The following is a 27,783-nucleotide window of genomic DNA, read 5'->3' on the forward strand; positions in this document are numbered from 1 at the left end:
CTCGGCGACACGCTTTGCTCTTCTTATTCGTATTTCCAATCTTTCCAATTTTTGACAGTTGCTTCATTCGTTTTCTCCTTTTGTGGGAGAAGGTTCTGAGTTACGTGTTGGTTTTCAATCAAACGGAAGATAACAACGATGACAAACATCCGAACGCTGCTTGAGAAATGCACGATTATTTTTGCTAGTAAATAGTTATGGGACATGTTTATGTTGATTTCTAATTTTTCCCTGCATTTCTAGATACTCAAGTTAATTTTAAGTTAATTATTTACATATGAAGTATTTTTAATTTAATTTTTTTTATTCAAGTATAAGAATTTATAAATATATTTCAATAAAAAAAAACAACAAATTATTTATTATTTGTTTGCAGTTTGCATTTTTCATTCATATATTTGTCGAACGCTCTCTGCTTTACATGTAAGCGCGTGCTAGAATACATCCGAACCAGACGATGCTAAAGTATTAAATGTCAAAATGTCGCGGAAACATTTTTACCCGTGTGAACGCGAATGAAACATCAAAAGAGAATTTCCAGTGTCTCCCTTCCAGATGTCTCCTCGTGTAAATCGGGTCTTTGCTTTTTCGCGTTTTCCATTCTAGTCGCTGGACTCGCACACAACATACAGGGTTGCAAATGGGGTAAAAGTTTTACCGATTTTATACATCAAATCTGTCTTAAAAATACCTTATCACATGTATATCAAATTCTTTTTATTTTAACCACCTTTCGTATGTAAATAATGTTAATAGAATTGAAACGGTATCGTTCGAAATTTAGGGCTTATGAAACTTATCATCCTATTGAGCATTGAGTATCAAAAGCCAATAGGATTTAGTTAAAATCGTATAAAAACAAAAACCATGTGATTCTTATTCGTTTGCTAATATAAAAAAAAGAACCATTGGGTCTTATTTCTTAAAACATTTTTATTGTACTTAATTTATATTTTTATTATATGTAGTATATACACAAAATACAATTTTAATATTACTTTTTTATTGTTAATACTATCAAAACCACGGCTACCCCAAACCCAAATATTTTCTGAATGAATTTCCTTTTAAAATCGTTTCGCATACAGAGATTGAGAGTCTCAAGCAATACGCATGTGCTGACATATCTATTTCTCAATGAAAATTGTTTTTGTTTTTGTAAGCGAAGTATGCAAATTTGACGTTCAGTCACTAATAGGACACATGCTCGCATCGAAAAACTATGCATTTTCTAATTATTAATATCAGATTTATAAAACTTAACACTTTTAACTAATTGCCAGACCATCTGTAGCAAACCTCAAACTCTTTGAGCGACAATAAAGAAACAACACCCATCTTGTATATATCGCAGTTTTTCTTTTTATGCTTGCTTTTTCTTTCGTTTCCCTTAAGGCATATTTATCTGTTTGACAACTCCTCTGTCAGTTTGTGAATTTCATTTTGCAGTGCAGCCAACCTATCAGCAACAATTTCTTTTTCGTTCGATGTGCGTACATTTGATGACTTAAGGCAGTCGGTAATTTAGAAAAACTGCAAATTTGTGTTTTCAATATGGCTAAAAAGAAAAGTGAGGAGTACGGAGCCGACGGAAATGATGGCGATTATGAAGAGGAGCCAAATTTCGACGATCCAGAGGGATATGTGGACGACATCCCTGATGAAGGTAAGTGCCAGCGCAGCACCGTTTTGCCGCTGCAGATGAATGAATTTGCACGCCAAGCACCGTATATGCAACATAACCTCAAAAATGGTCAATGAGCGCAGAAAATTGAATAATTTGGAAAATTGTCCAACAAATTTGACTAAGAAATGACTTTTTGTGGTATTCATTGTTTATAATTATGGTAAGAAAGAAATTATTTAATTTGCAGAACTTTTGGCCAACATGTTGGCCCAGCGGCCCTTGGAGACAGATGGCGTTGAAAGTGTTGTTGTTGTCGACAACATTCCAAAAGTAGAGCCATCTCGTTTGGAAAAATTGAAATCCGTTATTCAAAAATTATTCTCACAGTGCGGTGAGATAGTGAATGTTGTATTTCCTGTTGACGATGAAGGTAAAACGAAAGGATATGCGTTTATGGAATACAAAAACGCAAGCATGGCTGAGGAGGCCGTAAAAGGTTTGAATAACCATCGCCTTGATAAAAACCATACTTTCGCCGTTAATTTGTTTACCGATTTTCAGAAGTAAGTTAAAAAAATAATGAACTGAAGTTATAAAAGATTTGCTACGTGTACACTTTCTTTTTATTAGGTATGAGAACATCCCCGAAAAGTGGGAGCCTCCTACTCCGCAACCCTTTAAAGTTCAGAATGATTTGTACAATTTCGTCACGGATCCGGACGCTTACGATCAATTCAGTGTCGCCGCTGAAACAGCTCCAAACTCCGTGCAAGTTTCATTCTGGCAAAACACTCTTCCTGAACCCACTGAATTGGAGGCTCGTGAACGTTTTACTGATACATTTGTGAAATGGTCGCCACTTGGAACCTATGTAGTCACATTCCACAAACCCGGTGTGGCTATTTGGGGCGGCAGTAGCTTCCAAAAAATTCAGAAATTCCCGCATCCAAGCACGCAATTTGTGGAGTTCTCACCTTGTGAGAATTACCTTGTCACCTACGGACCTACGCCCACTGGTCAAAAGGTCATTATTTGGGATATACGTACCGGTGTTGAAAAACGTTCATTCGTCGCAGATGGCATGTCTGTTTTATCGATGTTCCGCTGGTCTCACGACGATAGGTACGTCGCACGGTTGGGTGATAATTCAATTCACATTTACGAAACGCCATCATTTTACTTACTTGACCTTAAGTCGATCAAAATTCCTGGAATTCGCGGCTTTTCATGGTCCCCAACGGACAATGTTATCGCATACTGGGTGGAAGAACAAAACCAGATACCCGCCCGTGTCACACTTATGGAGATTCCCAAGAAACGTGAAATACGAAATAAAAACCTCTTCCATGTGGCCGACTGTAAGTTACATTGGCAGAAATCTGGTGACTATCTTTGCGTTAAAGTCGATCGTTACTCGAAATTAAAGAAGGATAAGAAAGAATTGGATGTGAAATTCCTCGGTATGTTCTACAATTTCGAAATTTTCCATATGCGCGAGAAGGAAATCCCAGTTGATTCAGTAGAAATTCGTGAATTGATTCTCGCCTTTGCTTGGGAGCCTATAGGTAATAAATTCTCCATTATCCATGGTGAGCAGAGTAACGCAAACGTTAGTTTCTATGAGGTGAACAAAGGTGTGAAGCCAACACTTGTTAAGAAGTTGGAAAAGAAATCATGCACGCACTTGTTCTGGTCACCACGAGGCCAATTCATTGTAATGGCAAATCTTTCTATGGGCACCTTTGAGTTTGTAGACACCAATAACGATTTCATTATATCTGCATCACCTGATCATTTCCGCGCATCTGAAGTCGAATGGGATCCAACTGGTCGCTATGTTGTGACTGGAGTTTCGGCGTGGAAGGTAAAAGAGGATACTGGCTTCAACATGTACACCTTCCAAGGACGTATCATACGACGTACAATACTGAAGAATTTCGTGCAATTCTTATGGCGTCCACGCCTGCCCACATTGTTAACTGAAGCACAACAAAAGGAAATCAAGAAAAATTTGAAGAAATACTATCCAATATTCGAACAAAAGGATCGCTTACGCCTTACACGCGCATCTAAGGAATTGCTCGAAAAACGGTCACAATTGCGCGAACAGTTCATGGAGTACCGCAACAAGCGCATTGCCGAATGGAAAGAGCAAAAGAGCCGCCGCCTGCAGCTCAGAAATCGTAAGAATAAAATACGCAAAAACAAAAAAACAAAAACAACGGTTATATCAATTGTGAATACGTTTTGTTTCTTTACAGATATTGACACTGATAATTTAAATACGGAAGAAGTTGATGAGGAGATCGTTGAATTTTTAGTCAAGGAAGAAGTAACTGTGCTCGAGTAGTCGAACAATATTTCCGCAGTTTTCCAATAAAGCAAACGCCTTTGCAATTGACTTACAAAGGCGTTGAGACTTACAAAAAGAACAACAACAATAACGGCAAAAATATCCATTACGTATACATAAAAACAAACCTTGTGTTTAAGCTCAAAAATATAAAATACAATATTTATTCATCAAAATTGATTGAACAAACAAAGTAAGAGCGAAACAAGCCATCAATACTTAGCAAAACAAAAAAAAAAGGATAATAAACGCTAAACGAGCTTGTTTTTATTATTTATACTTATAAAATAGTTCTTTCAGACGCATTTGGCATACTCAATTTACACGCTGCACGCGTAACTGGCGCATTTACGTACAACAACAACTGCGTCCCATTTTGTATACTTTCACTTAAAACTATTTTCGATACTATATCAAAATTGAATTGCAATTTTCTCAGACGTTTTTACGCAGCTCCCTCCGTAACACTGTTTTGTATAGTAATTTTTACAATATAAAGCATTGAAATTCATTTTAACTAAAAATATATATATACAAACACATTTTATTATTTTATTCTTCTTTGTAATTAACTTTATTTCAATACGAATGAATCGTATCAGTACACATACACATACATTTACACTTATATATAGAAATGCAGTTTTCTCAAAAATGTTAGAACATCTAGTGAATGTCTCCCTTTGTAGTTATGCTGTACTCATTATGATAATTTTTAACAAAATTAAATATAAATTTGCATTATATTTGTATGCCTTAAGCAAAAGAAAAACGAAAAAACAACAAAAAGTAAATCTTTTATTTAGTATGCAAATGGCGTGAAGAAAGGCTAAAGGCGAAAGGCGAGTGTAAGATTGTAGAGGGAGAGTTGAGTTGTCGGTATTCGTTAAGGTGAAAGTAACTGCAAATGTTTTGTTTAAAAAAGGGTATGAAATACGGAAAGAGAAGGATGATTCTGTAAGTATTCAAAAGAGGTTAAAAATTTTATAAATGTAAGTTAGAATGAAAATATTCTTCACTAAAATGTTATAAGATTGTCTAGGTGGAATAAATAAAAATAATAATCTGTGCCAGATGCATTAGCATTACGAAGTTTCTACGCTCTGGAAGCCTTCCATTTTCGAGCCAACACAAAATTTTTTTTTATTATTTTTACTGTTAAGCAAATCTTTATAACATCAAAGTTACTGCTACAAGAACACATAAAAAGCCTGATACACACATAAAGTAAATTTTTTGAAGAATCTTAATTGTAATCTTCTATACTATAAAGGTGAATGTCTGTACGTTGTCCGCGCATCACTACAAAACGACAACACCAAAGGTGCTTAGGTTGCACAAATCGTTTCCACGACAGTCGGTTCTACGTTACCGAAACGACCCGGATTTATATCCGGCCAAGGACTGTCACTCCAGCAGCATTCCCCGTATGTAAGTATGGGGAATGTTTATGCTGCTACAACAACAAACAACAACAGGTTGCACAAATGAAGGGATTTATATCGGGTGGATGTCGTAGATGCCCCAAATCATCAGCTGGCAAGAACTGAAGCAAAATAGGTACGGTGCACTAGACAAGGCTAGTTTACTGGAAGGCTCCCCGCACCATACTAACCACTTTTTCACATACGCCATCTGGCACCTCTCTTCCTCTGGACTCAACCTGTCAAAACAAAAAGTTTTCCCGGGCCTGCTGTTGTTGTTGCTGTTGTAGCAGTAACTTTGTTAAGTTGATGCTAGACGAAGACGACCGGCAATCAACAGCGCTCTTGTTGTTGTTGCAGTAGTATAAATTGTATTAGTATAAATGTTGTTGTTGCACGTGTGCGGGGAATGGTGTCTGAGTGACAAGCTTGGCGCTTACACCCTTTTTTGGGTGTTTGGCCGAGCTCCTCCTCCTATTTGACGCGTGCGTCTTGATGTTGTTTTCACAAATGCAGGGACGTACAGTTTTAAGCCGACTCCGAACGGCAAATGGTTTTTTTATCAGGAAATTTTTCATGGCAGAAATACACTCTAGGGCTTGCCATTACCTGCCGAGGGGCAACCGGTATTAGAAAACAAACTTTTTTCATTTTGGTGTTTCACGGAGATTCGAACCTCCGAATTACGAATGGTATTCACGCACCAACACATTCGGCTACGGCAACCGCAACCGAGTGACAAACCCTTAGCGGGATATAAATCCGGGTAATTCCGGTAACATAGCACCGACTGTCGTGGGAATGTCAGGATTGCTCTAGATCCTTCTAGTGGAGAGAGTTGGTTTGCACAACAACAGTAAAATTCCTCAAAAACCAAAATTGCTGAATAATTTCAAAAAGGCTGCCTTAGGAAAAAATTACTCAACCCTTACGATTACTTGCGTTAAGTTATAAAACAATGTTACCTTGGAAACCCACTAAAACGGTAAACAGTTCACCATACACAACAAACACAAAGATAAGATTGTGAAAGCTTCCGCGTGCAATAAATTAAATTAAATTTACAATAAATTTCTAATAAAAACGCAACAAAAACAAAATGAGCGGTAGTCCCTCCCAACGCACAAAGAAGAAACCAAAAGGTAATCGTCCGAAGAATCAGACGCATATAAATCGCACCAAATCGAAGCGCCGCAAATCGCGACCCACACGCGAGTATCAGAATAATGAACGCGAAGTGCAGGTGCTTTTGGAGAACACAAGTCTTTCGATCGACAGCAGTCCACAGTCTCGACAAACAGATGAGTTAACGCGCAGCTTGGATTTCTTTTGCCGCACCAGCGAGGAGGAATTGATACCTTCGGCAAGCTCAATGCGTAAGATGGCATTGAAAAGAGAACTCGTTGAACAGCAAGCGCTTATTGAAGACGGCAGTCTCGACGAGGGAGCTGATGAGGAGGTCATTCAGCGGCAGGGTGAGCTCACGAGCACCGATTACGATGATGAGGATGCGACTAGTGACAGCGCGCCAACCGTGTCGCCTTCATCTGCGCAGCAACGCGAGCATACTGCTTCCACATATATACAAATCGATAACGATGTGTTGGTGCTACTGCAAGCGGGTGAAAAATTCATGCCGGACACCGCATTACTCTTCAAACCAACCACCAAATTGACGCCGGATGTCGCCTTGCTTGCACGTAGTGTTGGCGACGCCTTAGAAGACGGTAAACCGCAGCCCTTGCACGCCAACACCTGTCGCATGCTGAGTCGTCATCAGGTAGAGCAACGCGCACGCGATAAACCGATCTCCAAAGTATTAGTAGAACAGCTCAAGCGCGCACAATCAATGGCATCACTTTACATGAAAGATCGTACACTTTATCGCAGTTTTTGCGCGCATAAATTCCATCCGATCTTCTGCGAACCGACGCGGCAACCAGTTGAGATACCCACTCGTAAATTTGTGCGCATTTTCCTGAAGGAGCTACTCTTCACCGCGCATCCACAGCTGCTGGAGGAACATCAGCTCTCGAATGCATTGGAAGAGCTCTATGCGGAGCATGCACAGCGACAGCAGCAACGCGTTTGTGAGAAATTGCGCGCACAGCTGCAAACGGAGCGTCGTGTAGTCAATGAACTGTTGCAGCGCGAGTCGAACAGCGACGCTGAACTGGATTCGGCGGCAACAAAGGAGCGACGTGCGCGTCATATAGAGCAGCAATTGCTGGGTGTGCGCGCACTACGCGACACTCTTTATGAGGAAGAGGCGTATTCCAAGCAGCTACTCAAAGAAATACTCGACACTTGGATGCGTTTGAAGCAATTACGCAAAACCCAAGCATATCAGTGCACGCGTTTCAAATTGCGCATTAGGGTGGAGGATGCAGCCAACGCGGCGGAGGAAAGTCAACGCTGGGCGGAACGCTTCGAAACGGATTTGAATGAGATTTATCGTGAGGAACTGGAGATTTACTATCGTACAAAACGACTGTGGAAGACGCGTGACCGGCAGGCAGACATAGCGGAGCTGCCGATCAAGCCACGCAAACCGGACATTACACAGCTATCCACGGAGCTGCGGGCAAAGCTGGCCGAATGCTTGGGTGCGCCGGGTGAACCGAAAATCGAGGTGCAACTGCAACGCGTGTGCGAAGAAGAATTCTACAATTTGCCCGGCTTACGGCGCCTCAAAAGCTTCTTTATGAAAATTTACTTTGATGACGAGTTTGTAGGCGCGACGCGCAGTTATCGGATTGAACCCGATTTGCGACTGCCAATGAACGAAGTTTTTGGGATATTTTTGGAACGGCGCATGCCGGAGGATATACGAGTCGCGGTAAAAGCGGCGACCTTGCCTAGATATATATACATGTTTCGACTTTTTAATGCATTTTTTTTTTTGCAGCTTTACGAAAAATTTCGCTTGCATGCAGCGCGCAAAGTCGTCGACATTCAGGTGCCAATACCGCACGCGCTACAAACCGCCGACACCGAGGAGCAACGCGTCGCGTTTGAAACACAAAAGTCAATAAATATCAGTGGGCGTCTCACCATACGATTTCACTGCGAGGAGCAAACACAGTTTGGTGCACACTGGCATGTTCCAAGTACCGCTGTTTCACTTCCAAACCCAACCAGAAGTCAAGCAAGAGCTCGAGAATGGCATGCGGAGAAATTGCTTGCGCACTTAGATGAAAATGCGCAGCACACTGATGACGATATGACAATGGATGCAGCCGAACCCGCCGAGACGTCCCCAGAGCAATTGCCCCAAACGTGCACCTTTGAAGAGGAATTGCTGCAATTCTGTGCCATCGAAGAGTTGGAACACAATCGACGCTTCAAATTGTTGCGTTCGCGTTATTTAAAAAATGATGCGCGTACACGTGATTTGCGCTTTATTGCGGCGCTTGATAATGAGATTGAATTCGATTGGTCCGATAAGGAGGCGGCTGTTATCGAAGCGGGCGACTGGATGGATCCTATAGATTTGCACAAGCATGAAGGAAAGAAATATCTAAAACAACTCTATGAAGCGATACGTAGTCAGTGTGCGCGTTTGAGCACAGCAGCGGCCAGCGCGGAGCAACTGCTAATCGGAGATGTGCCGGCTAGTTGGAGGTACTTTATGAAAAAGGGATTCTATGAAAATTTTAAATAAATAACTTTTTTTTCACTTTCATCACAGCACATTCTTTCAAGCTTTGAGTTTGATTTTTAATCCTAAACGCTCATTGAGCGCGCCACTCAGCCATCAGACACCTACGGCGCATGCGCTCGCTTTGGATATGGATATTTGTCAAAATTTCAAAATTGTCTTGAACGTTGTGCGCGCTACCGGGATACCAGTGCGCATACCGAACTCAATGGATAACGAGAGTAAAGAGCGCAGCAACGAGAGCCCAAATATGTTCGTGACTCAGCGTAAGTTTTGATGGGGTGGGATATTTCGTTTGTACAGCAAACTCGAAAGCTCTTAAGGGGTTATATACACTTAGAAGGCCGAAAAAAGAGAGTTTTCCAGAATTTTTTCTGAGAAAACTTTTAAATTTATTGAACTAAAAATTTGTACACATATTCTGTTATCTTTTCATTGTATTCTAAGACTTAGGTTAGGTTAGGTTGAAGCGGTTGTCCTGTGGGACACACTCAGGCTCATAGCCCATTGTGATGCCGCGTGGGGAGCTTGTCCCTATCTCTCCTAAAACCAGTGTGTGTTTTTCAAAAATTTTAAAATATCTCTGATTTCTATAGTACTGAGGTCTTCTAGCTCATTAAAAAATTGTCTACCCAGAATAGTAAACCTCCGCCTGGATAGAGCAGGGCAGTGGCACAGTAGGTGCGAGATTGTCTCTTCCTCGTCCTCATCTAGACAACTTCTACAGAAGTCATGTGTTTGCACACCCATCCTTTGGGCGTGCCTACCTATTAGGCAGTGCCCCGTTATGACTGAGATCAATGTGCTAAGACTGTGTTTATTTTGGCTTAGCAGAGATTCTGTGCGTTTAGCATTTAGAGTTGGCCAAAGTTGACGGGCGATTTTGCAGGTTGCTTCATTTCGCCATCTTTCGTTTGCTTTCTTTACAATTTCTTCAAGGATGTGTAGCTTACATGTTTGTAAGGGTATCCCTATGTCATTATCTATGTGCTCGTCAGACAGTTTAGTGCCGAGTCTTGCTAGTTCATCGGCTCTACAGTTACCCTCAATGTCGCGATGGCCAGGAACCCATGTTACCTTTAGGTGAAATGACTCAGCTATCTCGTTAAGAGATGTGCGGCATTTCATGGCTACCTTGGATGTTGTCGACTGTTTTGTGAGGGATTTTATCGCCGCTTGGCTATCAGTGAAAATGTAGATATCATTTTCGGATATCGCATCACACTGTATCAGTGTCGCGGCTTTTATTATTGCCATCAGTTCAGCCTGAAAGACACTACAGTAGTCGGGGAGCCGAAAACTGAAGGAGATCCCCAGATGTTCAGAATATACCCCTCCGCCTACCCTGCCCTCGAGCTTTGAGCCATCTGTGTAAACATGGATGGAGTCGCCCTGTCTCGCGTCGTCCCGTTCCCACTCTTCCCTTGAGGGTAGGAGGGTCGTAAACGATGTAATGGCAAGTATAGGCGGGAGTGCATAGTCCACCAGTTCGGGAAGCCCCAGAGTGCCAGCCAGGATTTTAACGTGGCCATAATCCGTGTTTGACCACTTGTTTAGAGTGTTCAGCCTTATTGCCGCACTGCGTGCGTTATATATCGCCTGCAGATCTACCGGCAGGAAGTTTAATGTCGCATATAATGCTTTCGATGGTGTGGTTGAAATGGCGCCGGTTATCAGAACAGATGCTAGTCTTTGCACCTTGTCAAGTTTCTTGATGTTCACAGCCTTCTGAAGGGCATCCCACCATATTACTATACCGTAGTAGAGAATTGGCCTAACCACTGCTGTGTAGAGCCAATGTATCATTCTGGGTTCCAATCCCCATTTCTTCCCAATGAGCCTTCCGCAGGAGTACATTGCGGTCATAGTTTTTCGTGCTCTGTCTGCGACTGTGAGCCCCCAATTTAGTTTCCTATCTAGTATAAGTCCTAGATACTTTGCCCTTTCTATTACTCTAAGTGGTTTCCCTCCTAGGAATATTTGTTGAAGAGTAGGTGTTTTGTGTTTCCTACTAAAAAGTATCAGATCCGTTTTTTCCTGATTCACCTCTAGTCCTCGACTTTTACACCAAAGTGATAGTCTGTTGAGAGATCTTTGTTGGAGGTCACATAATGTTGGACGGTGTTTCCCCGAGATTGCTATTACAATATCATCGGCATATGATATTATTTTACCTCCAATTTTTTCCAGTTCTTGTAGAAGATTGTTGACAGTTAGGTTCCACAGAAGTGGAGAAATTACCCCACCTTGGGGTGTACCCCTGATCGGAAATTTTTTAACAAATGTGTCACCCAAGTTTGCGGTTTTTAGGTGACCGCATCGCAGTTTTTAGGTGACCAGTTGACATCATCTATTCCACTGATTATTCGATTTTATTGTTTCAAGAATTTATTCAAGCAGAAAGTGGGACACTTTGCTAATTTTTAACCACAAACTAAATTTCTAACATATAACGGGTTTCCTTTTCATTACCAAAGTCAAAAAAGTCGATCGTTCAAATCCCAAATTCTTACTGATGCTCGTTAACCGTCCGTTGGGCACCCGGGACTCGCCAGACTTGACTTAACTAACGACTTCAGCTTCCATGTAGCTTCCTAAAATTCAATTTTCTATCTTTTTATGGACATAATCCATTAAAAAGAATCTTCGTGCAGGAAGAAATAAAGCCAGACCCGGATGCTCAGCCGAAGGTTTTAAAAAAGGTGTCCAACAGAGTGCGAATTCTGTAATTTGTTATAATACAAGCCGACGCTTGCTGGATTAACAGATACAGCTACCGAATAAGACGACGACTTTGATATGTTCGGTTTGAGTACCGCTATTTCAAAGGATTTTATTTTTCCTAGGGTTGGTATCCCCTTGACAACCTGCGCTCTACTCCTGGAAGGATGGGCTTTGCACCAACTCAGCGAGATTTGGGCAAGTACACGTACGTGTAATGTCGTGAAATCCTTCTGGTCATATTTGGGTCGAAGGTGTTCTAGGGATATTCTGAGGATGACAAAATCTTAGCTCGCAAATTTTGTGGCATACATGCCGTGAGACTCGGAATTATTCGAGTCCTTTTTGCGCCAGCTGTATGGAAGATGAGGTGGGACCATCTCAGCGCCTGCTCCTTAGCTGCCCCGCTCTCGCAGGACTAAGATTCAAGCATCTTGGTTCTCACTTCTTTTCTACGCCTGCTGACATAGGAGGTCTTGATATCAAAAATCTGATGAATTTCATTAGCAGCATAAAACGGCTAACACAGCCGCAAATTAGTCACCGTTCATAGTCCACAAATACTCAACCCCCCCACCCCTCTCCTTTTCGTGCTATCATTTTCACCTAATTTTTTCCCCCCCTTACAATGGTATCACAAAGGATGAACCAAACTTCTTTCGTCCAAGTGGGTCCACTTTCTGGGCAAACATTACAACCTAACCTAACCTAATCTAGGGTTTGTAAATTTCTAGTAAAAAGTCTTACATCTTATGCTTTCAGTTTATAAATACTCCAACGTCCGTCCTTTCATCGCTTTAAGCTACAAAGATAAATTTTGCCGCTCACTTACCGTCGAGGGCTCAAATCCGACATGGAATGAGCAGCTCATTTTGCAGTTGAGGTAGTTTACCGACCACTTGAACTTATTTTTGCGTTTTTCACCCAACGTCCTCTTATATCTTCTATGCATAATTCATTAGCGGTAGCTTAACTGATCTCCGCGATGATCTCAAGATTTCGCTCTTCGATGAAGTAATCGAGAATCATGTTAACGACGACCTTAGCATCCGGAATGTGGATATTTATCAGCGCATACAAACAAATTGGTTGGGAGAATATCGCTTCCCAATCCACGCACTGCTGGTGCAACAAAAGGTATCTAGGATGTGTGAGGCTGAGATGCAGCCCGATCATTGATGCAACAACTATCTGTATTCTCTCTTAATTTCCAGCTTGAGGGCGTCATCGAGCTGAACATACCCAAAGTGCTGCTCGGCTACAAACAGCCTACGTTGGAGCACCTCACCTCTCAAGCCGATGTGAATATAACTATCGAACAATTCCCAGAAATAAAAGAAACTGTACGTCTTTGGTTTTACATGAGCATTGAGCCGCTTGTGACGCTGCCGCGCATAAATATCGCTTGCCTGGAGTGTGCTGAACTGAAGGAAGTGCGTCATCATCTGCAACAGTGGTGTTTGCAAGTGCAGGAGCTGCGTCCCCAACGTTACATTGAACCATTGGTTTGTACGGCGGAAGGCAAACGTGTATGTTTGACGCGTCTCTTAGGGCCAGTGCCGCTGCCATTGGAGGCGAGCGAACAGCAATTGGAGTTGGCTTGCCGTTTCGTCTCACTATTGAATGTGTTGAAGGGCTATGATGCCTGCCTGCCCTTCGAAGGCGTTTGGTTGAATAATCAAAGTGTTTTGGATACCAACTGGGGTACGGTAAAAGATTTGGGTGTGCTGCTATGCAATTTGCTGCTCAGCATTGGTATGAACTGTTGGTTGGTACTTGGTCACGCCATACCATATGGTGAGTGCACCTTTGTATTATATAGAAGTGAAGAGGGTGAGTTGCAGCTAATCGATCCCTGTAACGGCAAACGTTATGGCACACTAGACGTCTTCTGTCCATTGAATAAGATTTGCCTTGTGGTGGCGCAGGACAATGTGAGTGTTCATATACACGGATATGAAAAGGCGGAAATATGTCTAAAAACGAATTTTCTTTTTTTATTTTTTGTCAATTATATACAGTTATATTGTAACATTCAGGCGGAATCGCGTGTAACAATGACCAATTTCAACTTGAACGACACGTCCTGTTGGCTGCCCGCCTTCAGCAAACGCAGTCCGGCTCCTTTGGGCGGCATACAAAAATTGAACTATAACTACCAGCTCTCTTTTAACACTTTCGAATTGAAGCGAAATATTGAGCGCAAGATAATGAAAAAAGTGAATTCGTGGCGAACAATGCGTAAAACCATTTGGAATCGGTGAGTTGGAAATTGAGCCCCTAGTCCCTGTCTTTATTGTATAAAGACTCATTTAGAAAAAATTGGTTTTATAAAATAGCAAATTTTAGACTTTTCTCTTGCAAACTAAAATAGTTTAACTAATTTAAATTACAATTAAGTCTTTCCCTAAAGTAATAAAAAAATTGCTTTATATAAATGTAAGAATTTTTTTACTTAAAAATGTTTCATCTTTAAAATAAGTTTTTTCCTTAAATTAAAAGTAACATTTTTGAACTATGTACTATATCTGTGGTCATGATTCAATTATTAAAGGTTTGCTCACTTGTGACATTAGAATTTTGACACTCCCTTACAAAAGGTTGCATTTAAGAAGGGTGAGAAAGGGGGAAAAATTAAATCCCTCTTGATGATAATAGTAGCAAAAACGTACTTTTTTATTTAAATGGAAATAAGCTGCAAACGGTTTAAAACATAATTTAAAATTAATATTTGAACGTAAATAAGTTATTTTAAAATTCATTGTTCATGCACAAAGTAAATTTAATTCCATATACCATACATATGTACATACATATGTAGTGTATAAGCAAATATATGGTGCAAATAGGAGTTTTTAGCAGAATTTGTCTAATGAGAACTAAAACACAAAATAGTTAAAATAAGTCCAATAATTCATTTGTTGTTGTGATTACGAGAGCATTAACATTACCCATACATGTTGGGACATAACTCCGCGTTGGTCCGGTAACGAAGTACCGACTGCGGTGCGATAGGCAAATAGGGTCATAATAAATTATTTCATAGAAGAAGCAGATTCATCATAAATTTAATTGACTAAAAACACACTTTAACATACTTACGCCATACTAGACTCCGTTTTACCTACGTAAATTTATAGTTTTGATACCCAAGTAAAAATTGTTCGTATGTTACTACCTACTTGAAAACAGATTGTACTGTATTTAAGGGATTTTTTAAAAATGCCTTTTATTACGCAAGGATTTGTTTAAATGTTTAATTCGTTGGTACATTCTAGTTTTAAAGAAAAGCTTCTTGACGTCGCCGCTGACATTTACGTGTTCCGAACACGCGATCAATTTTTCCAAATAGCTGTCGCAGTGCCGAATAGTTCTCCCGTTAAAATTCTGGAATACAAGCCCCAATTGTTTTGTTGTGTTTAGAAAACTGGTGCAAGGCTTGGTTAAGCCTCCTCCGGACACTTCATCAACCCAAGTGAAGGTAGGCTCATTGGAAATGTGCTCTGTCAGTCCCAGCTTTCTTATGATGAAGCCTGCAACATATTCAATGGCGTCCTCGTGGAGACTATCCAACTTTTCTCCCTGTTGAAACTCGTTGGGAAATGCTACCTCGCTGCAAAACGAGAATTCCTCCAATAACATCTCATCATCAGAAAGAAATCTTTTCAGGCTCTCGACTGATGTATCACTCAGACGAAGCCATTCGGTTTCATCTGATTCGACGTTACCACGAGCAGCAAAACTTACAGTGTTGCGGGCTGTGATTAATTACATAATGATAAATGTACTTTTGTTCATAACTTATGTATTTTTAAAGCACCCTTACCTAGTAAGTGCTTCCGCAACCTATATTTGAAATGTATGGGGCTCGGATTGTCAAAAAGCCCACCTTTCGCGCGCATTGACCCAAAAAAATGCTCTATGATATCCTGGTTTAATCGAAAGGTCAGGATATATTGAATGTCATAGTGGTCATGGACATATCTGTACAAATCTCTGAGCGAGTTGTTGCTCATTAGCACACCCTTTTGAAAGGGTAGCATCGTTTTGCGTCCAAAAGCCCTTGTGTTGTGCATATACGAATCCATTCTTTCCAAAAATGGTAGTTGGTGCACCAAATCCATTCCGAAAGGCTTTTTTGTTGGCATGGATTGAAAATTTGTGAATTTCCGGTTGAATATGTCGAACCAGTCGTTCACAATCGATATAAACTCAGCTGTTTCGATCGCATCTTTACTTTTCTAACTACCAAGTACTCATGTATAATCATTGCACTCAAATTACACAACAACCGGACCAAAGTTTGTGTTCACCATAACACATTGAAACTAAAGTAAAATCCATACATAAACTTAAATAATCCAGCGCAGACAAATAATATGCCCCGGTTGTTTTATTTTTTGACATGTACAATAAAATTTAAAAGAACATCGGTTATTGTTTTCTGTTTGCTTTATTGATTAACTTGTAGCTTAAATTATCATCAATTTACTAAAGCTAATTTTATCATTATTTAAATATTAAATATTATATATAAAATAAAACTATATAACTTTTACGCTAAAGAAAACAGACAACATACTATATTCCCGACAAAAAAAAGTAACGCAAAATTTATATACATATGTACATACCAATTAGGATATGGGCTTTAAGAACGAGTGGCTCTGTAGATGGGCAATTGGAAACTTGTAAACGAAAAGGTCCACCCTTTATATAATTTCAAAGTCTATTGGCCATTAGTTTGAACTTACCTGTTTGTTTGTATGTCGCACTTGCAAAACGGTTGTGCTGCACTCTGGCAGGAAAACGGTTACGAACAGATTCACTTAACACTGTAAAGCACGGAATAAGTGGCTCTGTACGCGGACAGTTGGAAATCTGTAAACAAAAAGGTTCACTCTTTATATAATTTCAAAGTCTATTGGCCATTAGTTTTAACTTACGTGTTTGTGTTTGTATGACGCAGGAAAACGATTAAAAACAGCTTCAGTCGCAAGCAGGCACAGTAAAAGGCTCAAATTAGCACGGAAATAACCTAATGAATGCAAAATTATAATTTATTTATTGAATAATATGTATTTACTAAAAACTTACTCAAATTCACGAATTCAGAAATTCAAATGTTAGCGAATTCGAAGAAATCAAATAGCAATGATGCCAACGGTTATGTTTGTTCTACAAATTTTACTTTTGCTCCACTTTTACTTACAATCTCTTGAGTTAGCAACACAGTTTCTTGCTAAGGGAGCCGATTTGTCAAGAGAGAACGAGAAAGCTGTTTACTGAGCAAACCTTTAATAATTGAATCATGATCTGTGGTTACAATCAGTAACGAAAATCATATATACAGTCTGTGTCAGAAGAAAAAAACCTGGTTTTTTTGACGTGATAACGTCTTATAATTCGATTTAGCCGGCTGCACGCACGAAAAAATGTGTCGTTACCTTACTCATTTGTCGTTACCTTGTTCATTTATCGTTACCTTGCTCATTAGTGTTACCTTGCTCATTGCCGTTACCTTGCTCATTTGTCGTTACCTTGCTCATTGCCGTTACCTTGCATGAACTGCAAGCGAAAGCGCGGAACGAACGACAAAGCAAACAAAGCAAACGAACGGCAACGTTCGACATCTTGCTCTCTCCTACTTAAGTGAGCGTATATATATATGTATATGCGCATATATGCGCATAAATTCACGTATTTGTATTTGCATATGCCTTCTTATTGATTATTATTAATTTGATTTACTTGAAGGATAGAAATAGAAAATAAAATATAAGAAAATAAAACCAAGTTTGTTAATAATACCTGTTGTTTTAATGTTATTATTATTTTTTGACGTGATAACGTCTAATAATTCTATGTAGCCGGCTGCACGCACCAAAAAATGCGTCGTTATCTTGCTCATGCGTCGTTACCTTGCTTGAACAGCATGTTATGTTATGTTATGATATGATATGTTATGTTATGTTATGTTATGTTATGTTATGTTATGTTATGTTATGTTATGTTCTGTTATGTTATGTTATGTTATGTTATGTTACGTTATGTTATGTTATGTTATGATATGTTATGTTATGTTATGTTATGTTATGTTAAAGTATATTATGTTATGTTAATGTTAACTCATTTTCTATATCCATACAAAATATCTATCAAACAAATAAAATTAAAATTTTCTTTTGAAAAATGCAACCATTCAATCAGTATTTTCTTATGACGTTATCACGTTAAACTATCGTCAGTAAACCGACTTTACAGACAACCTCTTTTTTTCCTTAAATTAAAAGTAACATTTTTGAACTATGTACTATATCTGTGGTTACAATCAGTAACGAAAATCATATATACAGTCTGTGTCAGAAGAAAAAAACCTGGTTTTTTTTGTAACTTCAAGATATACAGTAGATTCTCTTTTTATGCGGTATATACGTTCCGCAAGAAACAGCATAAAAAAAAGACAGCATAAAAAAAGCTACCAGTTCTATAGTAAAACTATAGATACGTTTCAAAAGTGCTAAGAACCGCATAAATCTGAAATAATGTAATAAAATCGCATAAAAAAGGGTACTAGTCCCATATTATAACTATAGATACGTTCAATAGACCGAAAGAATCCGAAATATTATAATTAAATAAAATCGCATAAACAAAAAATTGTATTTTTGAAAATTATATCTTTATTTAAGAAACCTCAGAATCGAAAAATAAATTTACATCGTCAGAAATAGAATCAGACAATGCCCGAATGTTGCGCATTCGTTCAGGATTTGGCGTAAAATCACTTCCGTCACATGAGGAAATGTAGACGTCTGGATGGTGATGCAGGCGGTTCCATACTTGTAGGGTTATCATTTTTTATGTAATCTGTGATGAGTTTTTGCTTAGCTGGTTTAGAATCTTGTTTATATGTACAATTCCCGATAGGTCGACATGCATTTTTTAATTTTTTTAAAAACCGAACTATTTCAAAACCGCATAAAAACAGAATCTACTGTATTTCATTCTGCTTTTTGCTGCGTAATAGTCCCACTCAAGGGCTACGACGCCAGTGCTAACTCAGGTTAGTGTCGCTCGAAACTTTCCCGTAAACGCAACCAAACAAAAATGAGTGAGAAGTACGCGCAGCGTTTTGAGGCGCTATTTTTATGGAAACAAGAAAATGACGTCACATAATGGACTGGCCTTCCCAGTCACCAAACGCCAACACATTGAAAATGTGTGCTGAATTGTGAAAACGCATCTTGCCAGAAAGCTAGTCCACGATTTAAAGCAACTCGTGCGTCGAGTTTGCAAAATCTGGTCTTCTTTTTCGACCAGCTACGCAGAAGAGCTGGTTCAAAGCATGCCGAGAAGATACCTGGCTATACTCGACAACAATGGAGACTACATAGCTTATTGAGTAATTGCGACTCGTAGTTTTGTACTTTGGTCTTTTATACTTCATGAATAATCGCGGTTCTTTTTTCTGGCACAGAATGTGCATACATATATAATTGGCGCTTACAACCTTTTTGGGTATTTGACAAGCTCTTCCTCTTATTTGTGGTGTACGTCTTGATGTTGCTCCACAAATGAAGGGACCTATGATTTTACGTCGCGGTAGTCACGCACCAAACCATTCGGCTCCAGTAAATTATGCAAAAACCCATGCCTGAAGTCAATATGCCTTTATCAATAAATAAATAAAAAAGAGGTTGTCTATAAATTCGGTTTACTGACGATAGTTTAACGTGACAACGTCATAAGAAAATATTGATGGAATGGTTGCAATTTTCAAAACAAAATTTTAATTTTATTTGTTTGATAGATATTTTGTATGGATATAGAGGAGGAGGTAAATGGAATTGCAATGGAATAGGTCAAGTTACATTTACACAAACGTGAAAAATGACGAAACATTTATCAAATTCAAGAAAGATATGTTCAATTTCGATTGTGCATCAGGCGTTAATAAGTCAACAACACTAAGAGGCACCATCATCGATTTGCCTTTTTCAAGACACTTTACACTCGAAACACTCCCTTTCATTTCCTACTTTTTCTATCGTCGTCCTATTCTCAACAGAGAAATGGTTCATTACCATGCACACAGCAAGAAGGCATATGCAAATACAAGTACATATGTGAATTTATATACAAATGCGCATATACATGCGTATACATACATATATATGCTCACTCAAGTAGGACAGAGCCAGATGTCGAACGTTGCCGAACGCGGGGGCCGATTGTGCTCTTTGTCGTTCGTTCCACGCTCTCGCTTGCAGTTCAAGCACATTAGCTTACATTTGCTTGTGTACGGAATAGATTCGTATATTGGATATGTCCATATGACTTGTATGCATCTTTACATATAGATTTGTTCTTTTTGAAAATTGCGCGAAATTGTATATGTATATGCATGTTTATATACATATATTAGTATACAACATATCTTATAAGGTATATGGTAAATATTACCATACATTTTTTCCTTCATATATAATAAAAAAATTAATAATAATAACATTAAAACAACAGGTATTATTAACCAACTTGGTTTTATTTTAAATTCTTCAAGTAAATCAAATTAATAATAATCAATAAGAAGGCATATGCAAATACAAATACGTGAATTTATATATGTACATATGCGCATATACATACATACATATATATGCTCACTTAAGTAGGAGAGAGCAAGATGTCGAACGTTGCCGTTCGTTTGCTTGTTCGTTTCGCGCTTTCGCTTGCAGTTCATTCAAGGTAACGACAAATGAGCAAGGTAACGACACATTTTTTCGTGCGTGCAGCCTGTTAAATCGAATTATAAGACGTTATCACGTCAAAAAAATTATATCAGGGAGGTAACAATTTCTTGAATATATAGACTTTTGTTGGTGAAATACGGTAGCATTTGTAACTCAAATCTTCCTTAACTGCAACTAAGTTTCACAACAAAGTTTTCCAGTTGCTCAGTTAAGATCCCTTGGAAATACCGTACAACATGAATACGTTTAAAACCACTTTTCTATTACCAATACTAATTGCCATAACCTCAAATTATTTCTTTAACGTATTACAGCGCTTTTCAACCACGTCTTCAAGGCATTCTTCAAAGTCTGGAGCAACTAAGTACTTCTGGAAACGGTTCATCAGCCGAAGCCAAATATTCTGACCAAATAGCAGCCGAGTTTCCAAATTATAAGGTAAATATATTTTGCAAAATTTGAAATAGAAAACTTGAAATAGCCTGCAAACTGCAGCTAAGCGCCTTAGACTCAGAAGCGGCCTACAGGCTACGGGTATCAAATACATAACTTAACTCTAATTTAGAACGAACGATAATTTATCAAATATGGTTATATGCTCTAACCGCAATCCCAGCGTATTCTTCCACCCGAAAGTAGCTGAGATGCTGATTACCTTCACGGTTAGATCAAGAATAGATTTTGAAACACGCGTTTGCACTTCTGTCTCAGTAACTATTTTGGAGGATGTTCGCAAGCCACTGTAGTGTTTTGCAAATGAACTGACAAAGAAGTTGCCGCATAGCTCGATTTCAATGTGGACGAAGAATATTCAAGTCTTTAAGATGGTTAGGACTATGCGTATTGCGTTCTCTCAATGAACATTTATCATATAATCACCCTGTTAGTGATGCGGCAAAGATATAGCATTTTCAGAGGATCTGAAGTCTTATACTCGTACCATCTAGGCTCATTGAAAGAAATGGCGGTATTTGCCTAAAGATTAACTTGGTCTATTTGTGATATAATTCGAAAAAAACTCATCATACCTAGGCATCAAAAAGAGCAAGTATACTGCTAAAACAACAACAATCAAAAAGAGCACTAAAGAAATTTCTTTAGAAATCAGCCTAATCACTTCTGTAATATGATACTTTTCTACAGCCACAGTGTGTAAGAGCAGGCCAAAAATGATAATCGTAGTTCGATATCGCTGAAATCTAGTACATACATACATACATATGTATGCTTTATTTTACATTAAGAAAAAAAAAGAGTTGTCTCTAAAGTCGGTTTACTGACGATAGTTTAACGTGATAACGTCATAAGAAAATACTGATTGAATGGTTGCATTTTTCAAAAGAAAATTTTAATTTTATTTGTTTGATAGATATTTTGTATGGATATAGAGAATGAGTTAACATTAACATAACATAATATACTTTAACATAACATAACAAAACATAACATAACGTAACATAACATAACATAACATAACATAACATAACATAACATAACATATCATAACATAACATAACATGCTGTTCAAGCAAGGTAACGACGCATGAGCAAGATAACGACGCATTTTTTTGGTGCGTGCAGCCGGCTACATAGAATTATAAGACGTTATCACGTCAAAAAATAATAATAACATTAAAACAACAGGTATTATTAACAAACTTGGTTTTATTTTAAATTCTTCAAGTAAATCAAATTAATAATAATCAATAAGAAGGCATATACAAATACAAATACGTGAATTTATATATGTACATATGCGCATATACATACATATATACGCTCACTTAAGTAGGAGAGAGCAAGATGTCGAACGATGCCGTTCGTTTGCTTTGTTTGCTTTGTCGTTCGTTCCGCGCTTTCGCTTGCAGTTCATTCAAGGTGACGGCAGTGAGCAAGGTAACGACAAATGAGCAAGGTAACGGCAATGAGCAAGGTAACGACAAATGAGCAAGGTAACACTAATGAGCAAGGTAACGACACATTTTTTCGTGCGTGCAGCCTGTTAAATCGAATTATAAGACGTTATCACGTCAAAAAATGAAATATGGTAAAGTTATGCTAACAAACAGTTCTACTCCTCGTATGAGCAAGAATGCTAACTTTGATCTAATTTATATATTTGTTTCCTTGTAAAAGCTTTTTATGCTTATGTACAATAGTATATATGTTGTATAAGTAGATTAGAAGGCAATTCCAATACTTTCTGAGTTAACTTTGTAGTGAATTGCCATTTTAAAAATTAGGTGAAAAGGTCATACAAAATTGTTGTAAGCTAAAGTTTTCCACGTTAAATACATTTCACTTGATACACATATCTTAATATTTAATTTGATTTGTATTTATTTTTTTGTTCAATTAAAAGTAAGATGACTCGCCGTTCATAAATATTTCTTTCTTTAACGTCCTTAGTTTAGGTTAGGTTAGGTTTGGCAGCCGCATCGCACATAGAGGCAACGATGCCACTTAGACCACGAAATGGGTCTCTTGTGAGCCGCGGGGGCTGGGCTACATTTCCCTTTCCATATTGAACCATCCTGAGCTTCTGACAAAGCATAAAAGGTTGTTGATACCTAAAGTGTATAAATTATCTATATTCGTTAAGAAGTAGTATCTTAAATATCGGTTCCTCCTTCTGGCTAGAGCTGGGTATGTGCAAAAAAGGTGTTGAACTGTTTCCAACTCCTCCTCATTTCTGCAGCTACGATAGAAATCATGCGTGTAAACGCCTAATCTCCTTGCATGATTTCCTATGAGACAATATCCTGTGAGGGCCCCTACTAAGATCCTAATTTGAAGTCTACTCAATTTTATAATACTCTTGGGCAGACGTAGATTTAGCCTTGGCCATGTTTGCCTAGCAATTTCACAGGTATTGACCCTAATCCATCTTTGATTTGCAGGACTGGTTAGTGCATCCTTAATAGGAAGCTTACAAGTTGCGAGAGGTATCTCCATAAAATTACTTATTAACGTCCTTAGTTTGATACTCATACTCTTTCTTATATTTAACTCTGTTATGTAATTTATTTATATAATATTTTCCCATTAAAAATTATGTGGCAACGCCACTCAGCAAAAAATATTTATTAAATGTGTATCAAATATATTATTACTACATTTTTTTTTAAATCAGCAGAAACCATTTCATTTGTTATCCATAAGTTCTTATTTCTTAATTAAAATTAAGGTGGCAACGCCATACAAAACTATATTTTTATTAAAGTTTCATAAACGCTCTTTGGTTAAACCATTTCATTTAGTTTTCTCACAAATTGCTATTTCTTAATAGAAAGTTAGTTGACAACGCCATACAAAACTATATTTTTATTAAGGGGGAACGCCACTGTTAAAATTCAAAAAAATTGATTTTTTTTATAAATGTTAGTATAACTACTCAAGAAAATGTGGTAAAAATTATAAAGCGAAATTCGCCTTATTCCCGATTCTATGTGCACTTAAGTGAGCGCCCGTCGGTTCGGCCCCGTAGCGCTTACGATACGATGCTTTATTTCAAACGCGTTTTTCTCGAAACGACTTTTTTTGATACGGTGGCAACGATTTCTCGAAGACTAATGAACCGATTTTAATTTTCTTTTTTTCAAAATTTTTGTTATAGCATTGGCTATCGTTGTAAGGAGCCGATTTTCAAAATTTTTAAAATAACTATTTTTTGGGCCTGTTGAAAATAAAAAAAATGGCGAAAAACATACATCGAAATTCAAATCACCACCATTTTGTCAAAAAAAAACAAAAAACGGCTACGTACAACGATAGCCACTATTGTGTAGATTATACAATTTTTGGTTTTTTGATTTCAGATGATTATTCATTGCTGTATCGCTGCCACCAGATGGCGTCATTTTTTTTTAACTCGTTACGTTTATTTACATAAATTTGTCAATTTTCAATATTTTTTAATGAAAATTTACATTAACATAGTTTAATACGTGTATAATAATTTGCCTTTTGTCAAATCATTACTACTTACAAAAAAAAGTTTCCAAAAGTCGACTATTTTTTTACCCCGCACAGTGGCGTTCCCTTTTAAAGTTTTATAAACGCTTTTCGCCTGAAACTATTACATTTAATTTTCTATCCAACACATCGTTACAAATTGTGAAGCATTACATTCAATAAGACAATCAATATCAAGCCACGCAATAGAAGAACTTCTGTCCGAAGTTAACGCAGAAAACATTAAAAGTTTTATACACCTTATTTACAAAATTAATTTGTATTTTGAAATCTAAATTATACACGAATATTATTATATAAATACTTATGTTTCGTAAAGCTGATGGCCTAGTCGCTAATGCTTTTTAATTCAATGTGATTGTAATTCATTACTTTTCCAATTTTCAAATAAAAAAAAAAATTTTCTCACAACTTCCTATTTCTCAATGAAAAATTAGGTGGCAACGCCACTCAAAAGTATATTTTTTATTATATTCTTAAAAACACTTTTCGCCTGGAACTATTACGTTTAGTTATGTCATAATAAAAATTGGGGGCAACACCATACAAAACTATATTTTTATTAAAGTGTCAAAAACACTTTTCGCCAGAAAACCATTGCATTTACTTATCTCCTATTTATCACTACAAATTAGGTGGCAACGCTCCTGAAAAATATATTTTTATTTAAGTGTCATAAACGTTTTCCCCTGAAACAATTTCATTAAGTTATCTTATAAGTTCCAATTTCTCAATAAAAATTAAGTGGCAGCGACCCTGAAAAACATGTTTTTATTAAAGTGTCATAAACGTTTTTCGCCTGAAACCATTTCACTTAACTTTGTTTTCAACAAAAAATTAGATGGCAACGTTTTAAAAAAAAGAGGTTGTCTGTAAAGTCGGTTTACTGACGATAGTTTAACGTGATAACGTCATAAGAAAATACTGATTGAATGGTTGCATTTTTCAAAAGAAAATTTTAATTTTATTTGTTTGATAGATATTTTGTATGGATATAGAGAATGAGTTAACATTAACATAACATAATATACTTTAACATAACATAACATAACATAACATAACATAACATAACACAACATGACATAACATAACATAACATAACATAACATAACATAACATAACATAACATAACATAACATAACATAACATAACATAACATAACACAACACAACACAACACAACACAACATAACATAATATAACATAACATAACATAATATAACATAACATAACATAGCATAACATAGCATAACATAACATAACATAACATAACAAAACATAACATAACATAACATAACATAACATAACATAACATAGCATAACATAACATAACATAACATATCATAACATAACATAACATGCTGTTCAAGCAAGGTAACGACGCATTTTTTGGTGCGTGCAGCCGGCTACATAGAATTATAAGACGTTATCACGTCAAAAAATAATAATAACATTAAAACAACAGGTATTATTAACAAACTTGCTTTTATTTTAAATTCTTCAAGTAAATCAAATTAATAATAATCAATAAGAAGGCATATGCAAATACAAATACGTGAATTTATATTATATATGTACATATGCGCATATACATACACATATACGCTCACTTAAGTAGGAGAGAGCAAGATGTCGAACGTTGCCGTTCGTTTGCTTTGTTTGCTTTGTCGTTCGTTCCGCGCTTTCGATTGCAGTTTATTCAAGGTAACGGCAATGAGCAAGGTAACGACACATGAGCAAGGTAACGGCAATGAGCAAGGTAACACTAATGAGCAAGGTAACGACACATTTTTTTGTGCGTGCAGCCTGTTAAATCGAATTATAAGACGTTATCACGTCAAAAACTTTTTTTTTATTAAAGCTTTCTGAAAGCAATTGTATTGATACCCATGTTGCAATATTAATTTCTATTTCTTAATTAATTACTCTTTTTGACGCAAATACATAGGCGGCGACACTGGACTAAAAATATTAAAATTTCTGTTAAATTTTTATTTCATATGGCCTCAAAAATGTGAATTCATTTTAAAAACATATGCCTATTAACACACATTTATATTATTTTCACACTCAAAGTTCATTCAATTACAAAAAAAAAACTAAAAATTTGACTCTTACTTTTATTACTTTCAGATATATGGCTATGCGCTCAACTTTGCCTACACAAATCTAACGTCCATTTCGGAGCGCATCAAATCAACTGGCATACATTTGAACACGGATAAACGCGTGGAATTTTGTTTGGCAACACACATACACATCTACCCCAACAATGTGCTCTCTGTGTGGATATTTCTCATATCATTAATACCAAATCGGCTTAACTAAAAATTAAACCAAGGGAAAATTTTATGTTTCAAATCGGCCGCAGGCAAGTAATTAAATATTTAAGAGCTTATTGTCAGCTAAAAATATGATTTTTTAACTGAGGTCACAATTAAAAATAGTGAAACTTTGCAGATTGAAAGTTTGAAGTAACTTTTAAGAACCAGATGACCAAGCGTTGTATATCATATCAATTCCCATTCTTAAACAATCTTTATCTATAATTTTTTAAGCGTTCTTAGGCCAAATAAGTAACTCCATATAAAAGCAAAGGCTACGGCAGAAAGAATGTGTGCGCCAAACTCTTTTTATAAGCAAAAAAGTTCAATGAAACTGATAAGGTATTTTCTATTAAAGCGATTCAGGAAACACCTCATTTTGGCATAATCCAAAGATAAATGCACACATTAATATGCAGACGAAGTATGCAATTGTGTATGTGAGAAGACATAAAGGCATAACACAAAGCCTCCTTGATTTGCCGATGGCGTTACCGTTGCAGGCTTGGTTATCTTTTATTTTTATTCTTATTTCGCCAATTGAACGTTGTGCACCAGAAAGCCGGTAATGATAGCACATGCGCTTAAGAGCACAATAAATTGTATGTTTTGATAAGCGGGAAATCAAAAAAGTGTTTTTTTTTTTTCAATTTGGCTATAAAATATTTCACAGTTATCAGCTCAGCTATCAGTTGAGACAGTTGAAAGGGTGCGAGCGAACTATACCCACGCATTAATGTGAAATTCGTTATGGGCCTTGGCAGTTGAGGTTGTCTAAAAAACAATAAGAATCTCGAAGAGCACTTGATGGGAAAAAATAAAATACATTTTAATTCGCAAATTTAGCCAAGTGCCGAAGCAATAAATTCTGTTATTAATTTTTTTTTTTTTAATTTTCTGTGATTTGACGTCGTCTTCAAAAGAAATTTGGGCGCAATTTTTT

General features: G+C 37.4%; 2 protein-coding genes across 2 annotated transcripts; both read left to right on the plus strand.

Moving 5' to 3' along the window:
• The first annotated feature begins 1,457 nt into the window (after positions 1-1,457).
• Positions 1,458-4,508, plus strand: LOC129244506 (eukaryotic translation initiation factor 3 subunit B). The gene is made up of 4 exons (XM_054882169.1): positions 1,458-1,666; positions 1,875-2,190; positions 2,258-3,810; positions 3,889-4,508. Exons 1-4 carry the CDS (start codon positions 1,555-1,557, stop codon positions 3,975-3,977), a joined length of 2,070 nt encoding a protein of 689 aa, XP_054738144.1. The 5' UTR covers positions 1,458-1,554; the 3' UTR covers positions 3,978-4,508.
• Positions 4,509-6,491: 1,983 nt separating this feature from the next.
• LOC129244853 (coiled-coil and C2 domain-containing protein 2A) lies at positions 6,492-26,881 on the plus strand. Its single transcript, XM_054882740.1, has 9 exons — positions 6,492-8,243; positions 8,313-9,028; positions 9,096-9,331; positions 12,549-12,669; positions 12,749-12,923; positions 13,001-13,720; positions 13,808-14,046; positions 20,857-20,980; positions 26,650-26,881. The coding sequence occupies exons 1-9, from the start codon at positions 6,504-6,506 to the stop codon at positions 26,842-26,844; spliced, it is 4,266 nt and encodes a 1,421-aa protein (XP_054738715.1). The 5' UTR covers positions 6,492-6,503; the 3' UTR covers positions 26,845-26,881.
• Positions 26,882-27,783: the final 902 nt, after the last annotated feature.

This window comes from Anastrepha obliqua, chromosome 4, assembly GCF_027943255.1.
Source record: "Anastrepha obliqua isolate idAnaObli1 chromosome 4, idAnaObli1_1.0, whole genome shotgun sequence".
Taxonomy (NCBI): domain Eukaryota; kingdom Metazoa; phylum Arthropoda; class Insecta; order Diptera; family Tephritidae; genus Anastrepha; species Anastrepha obliqua.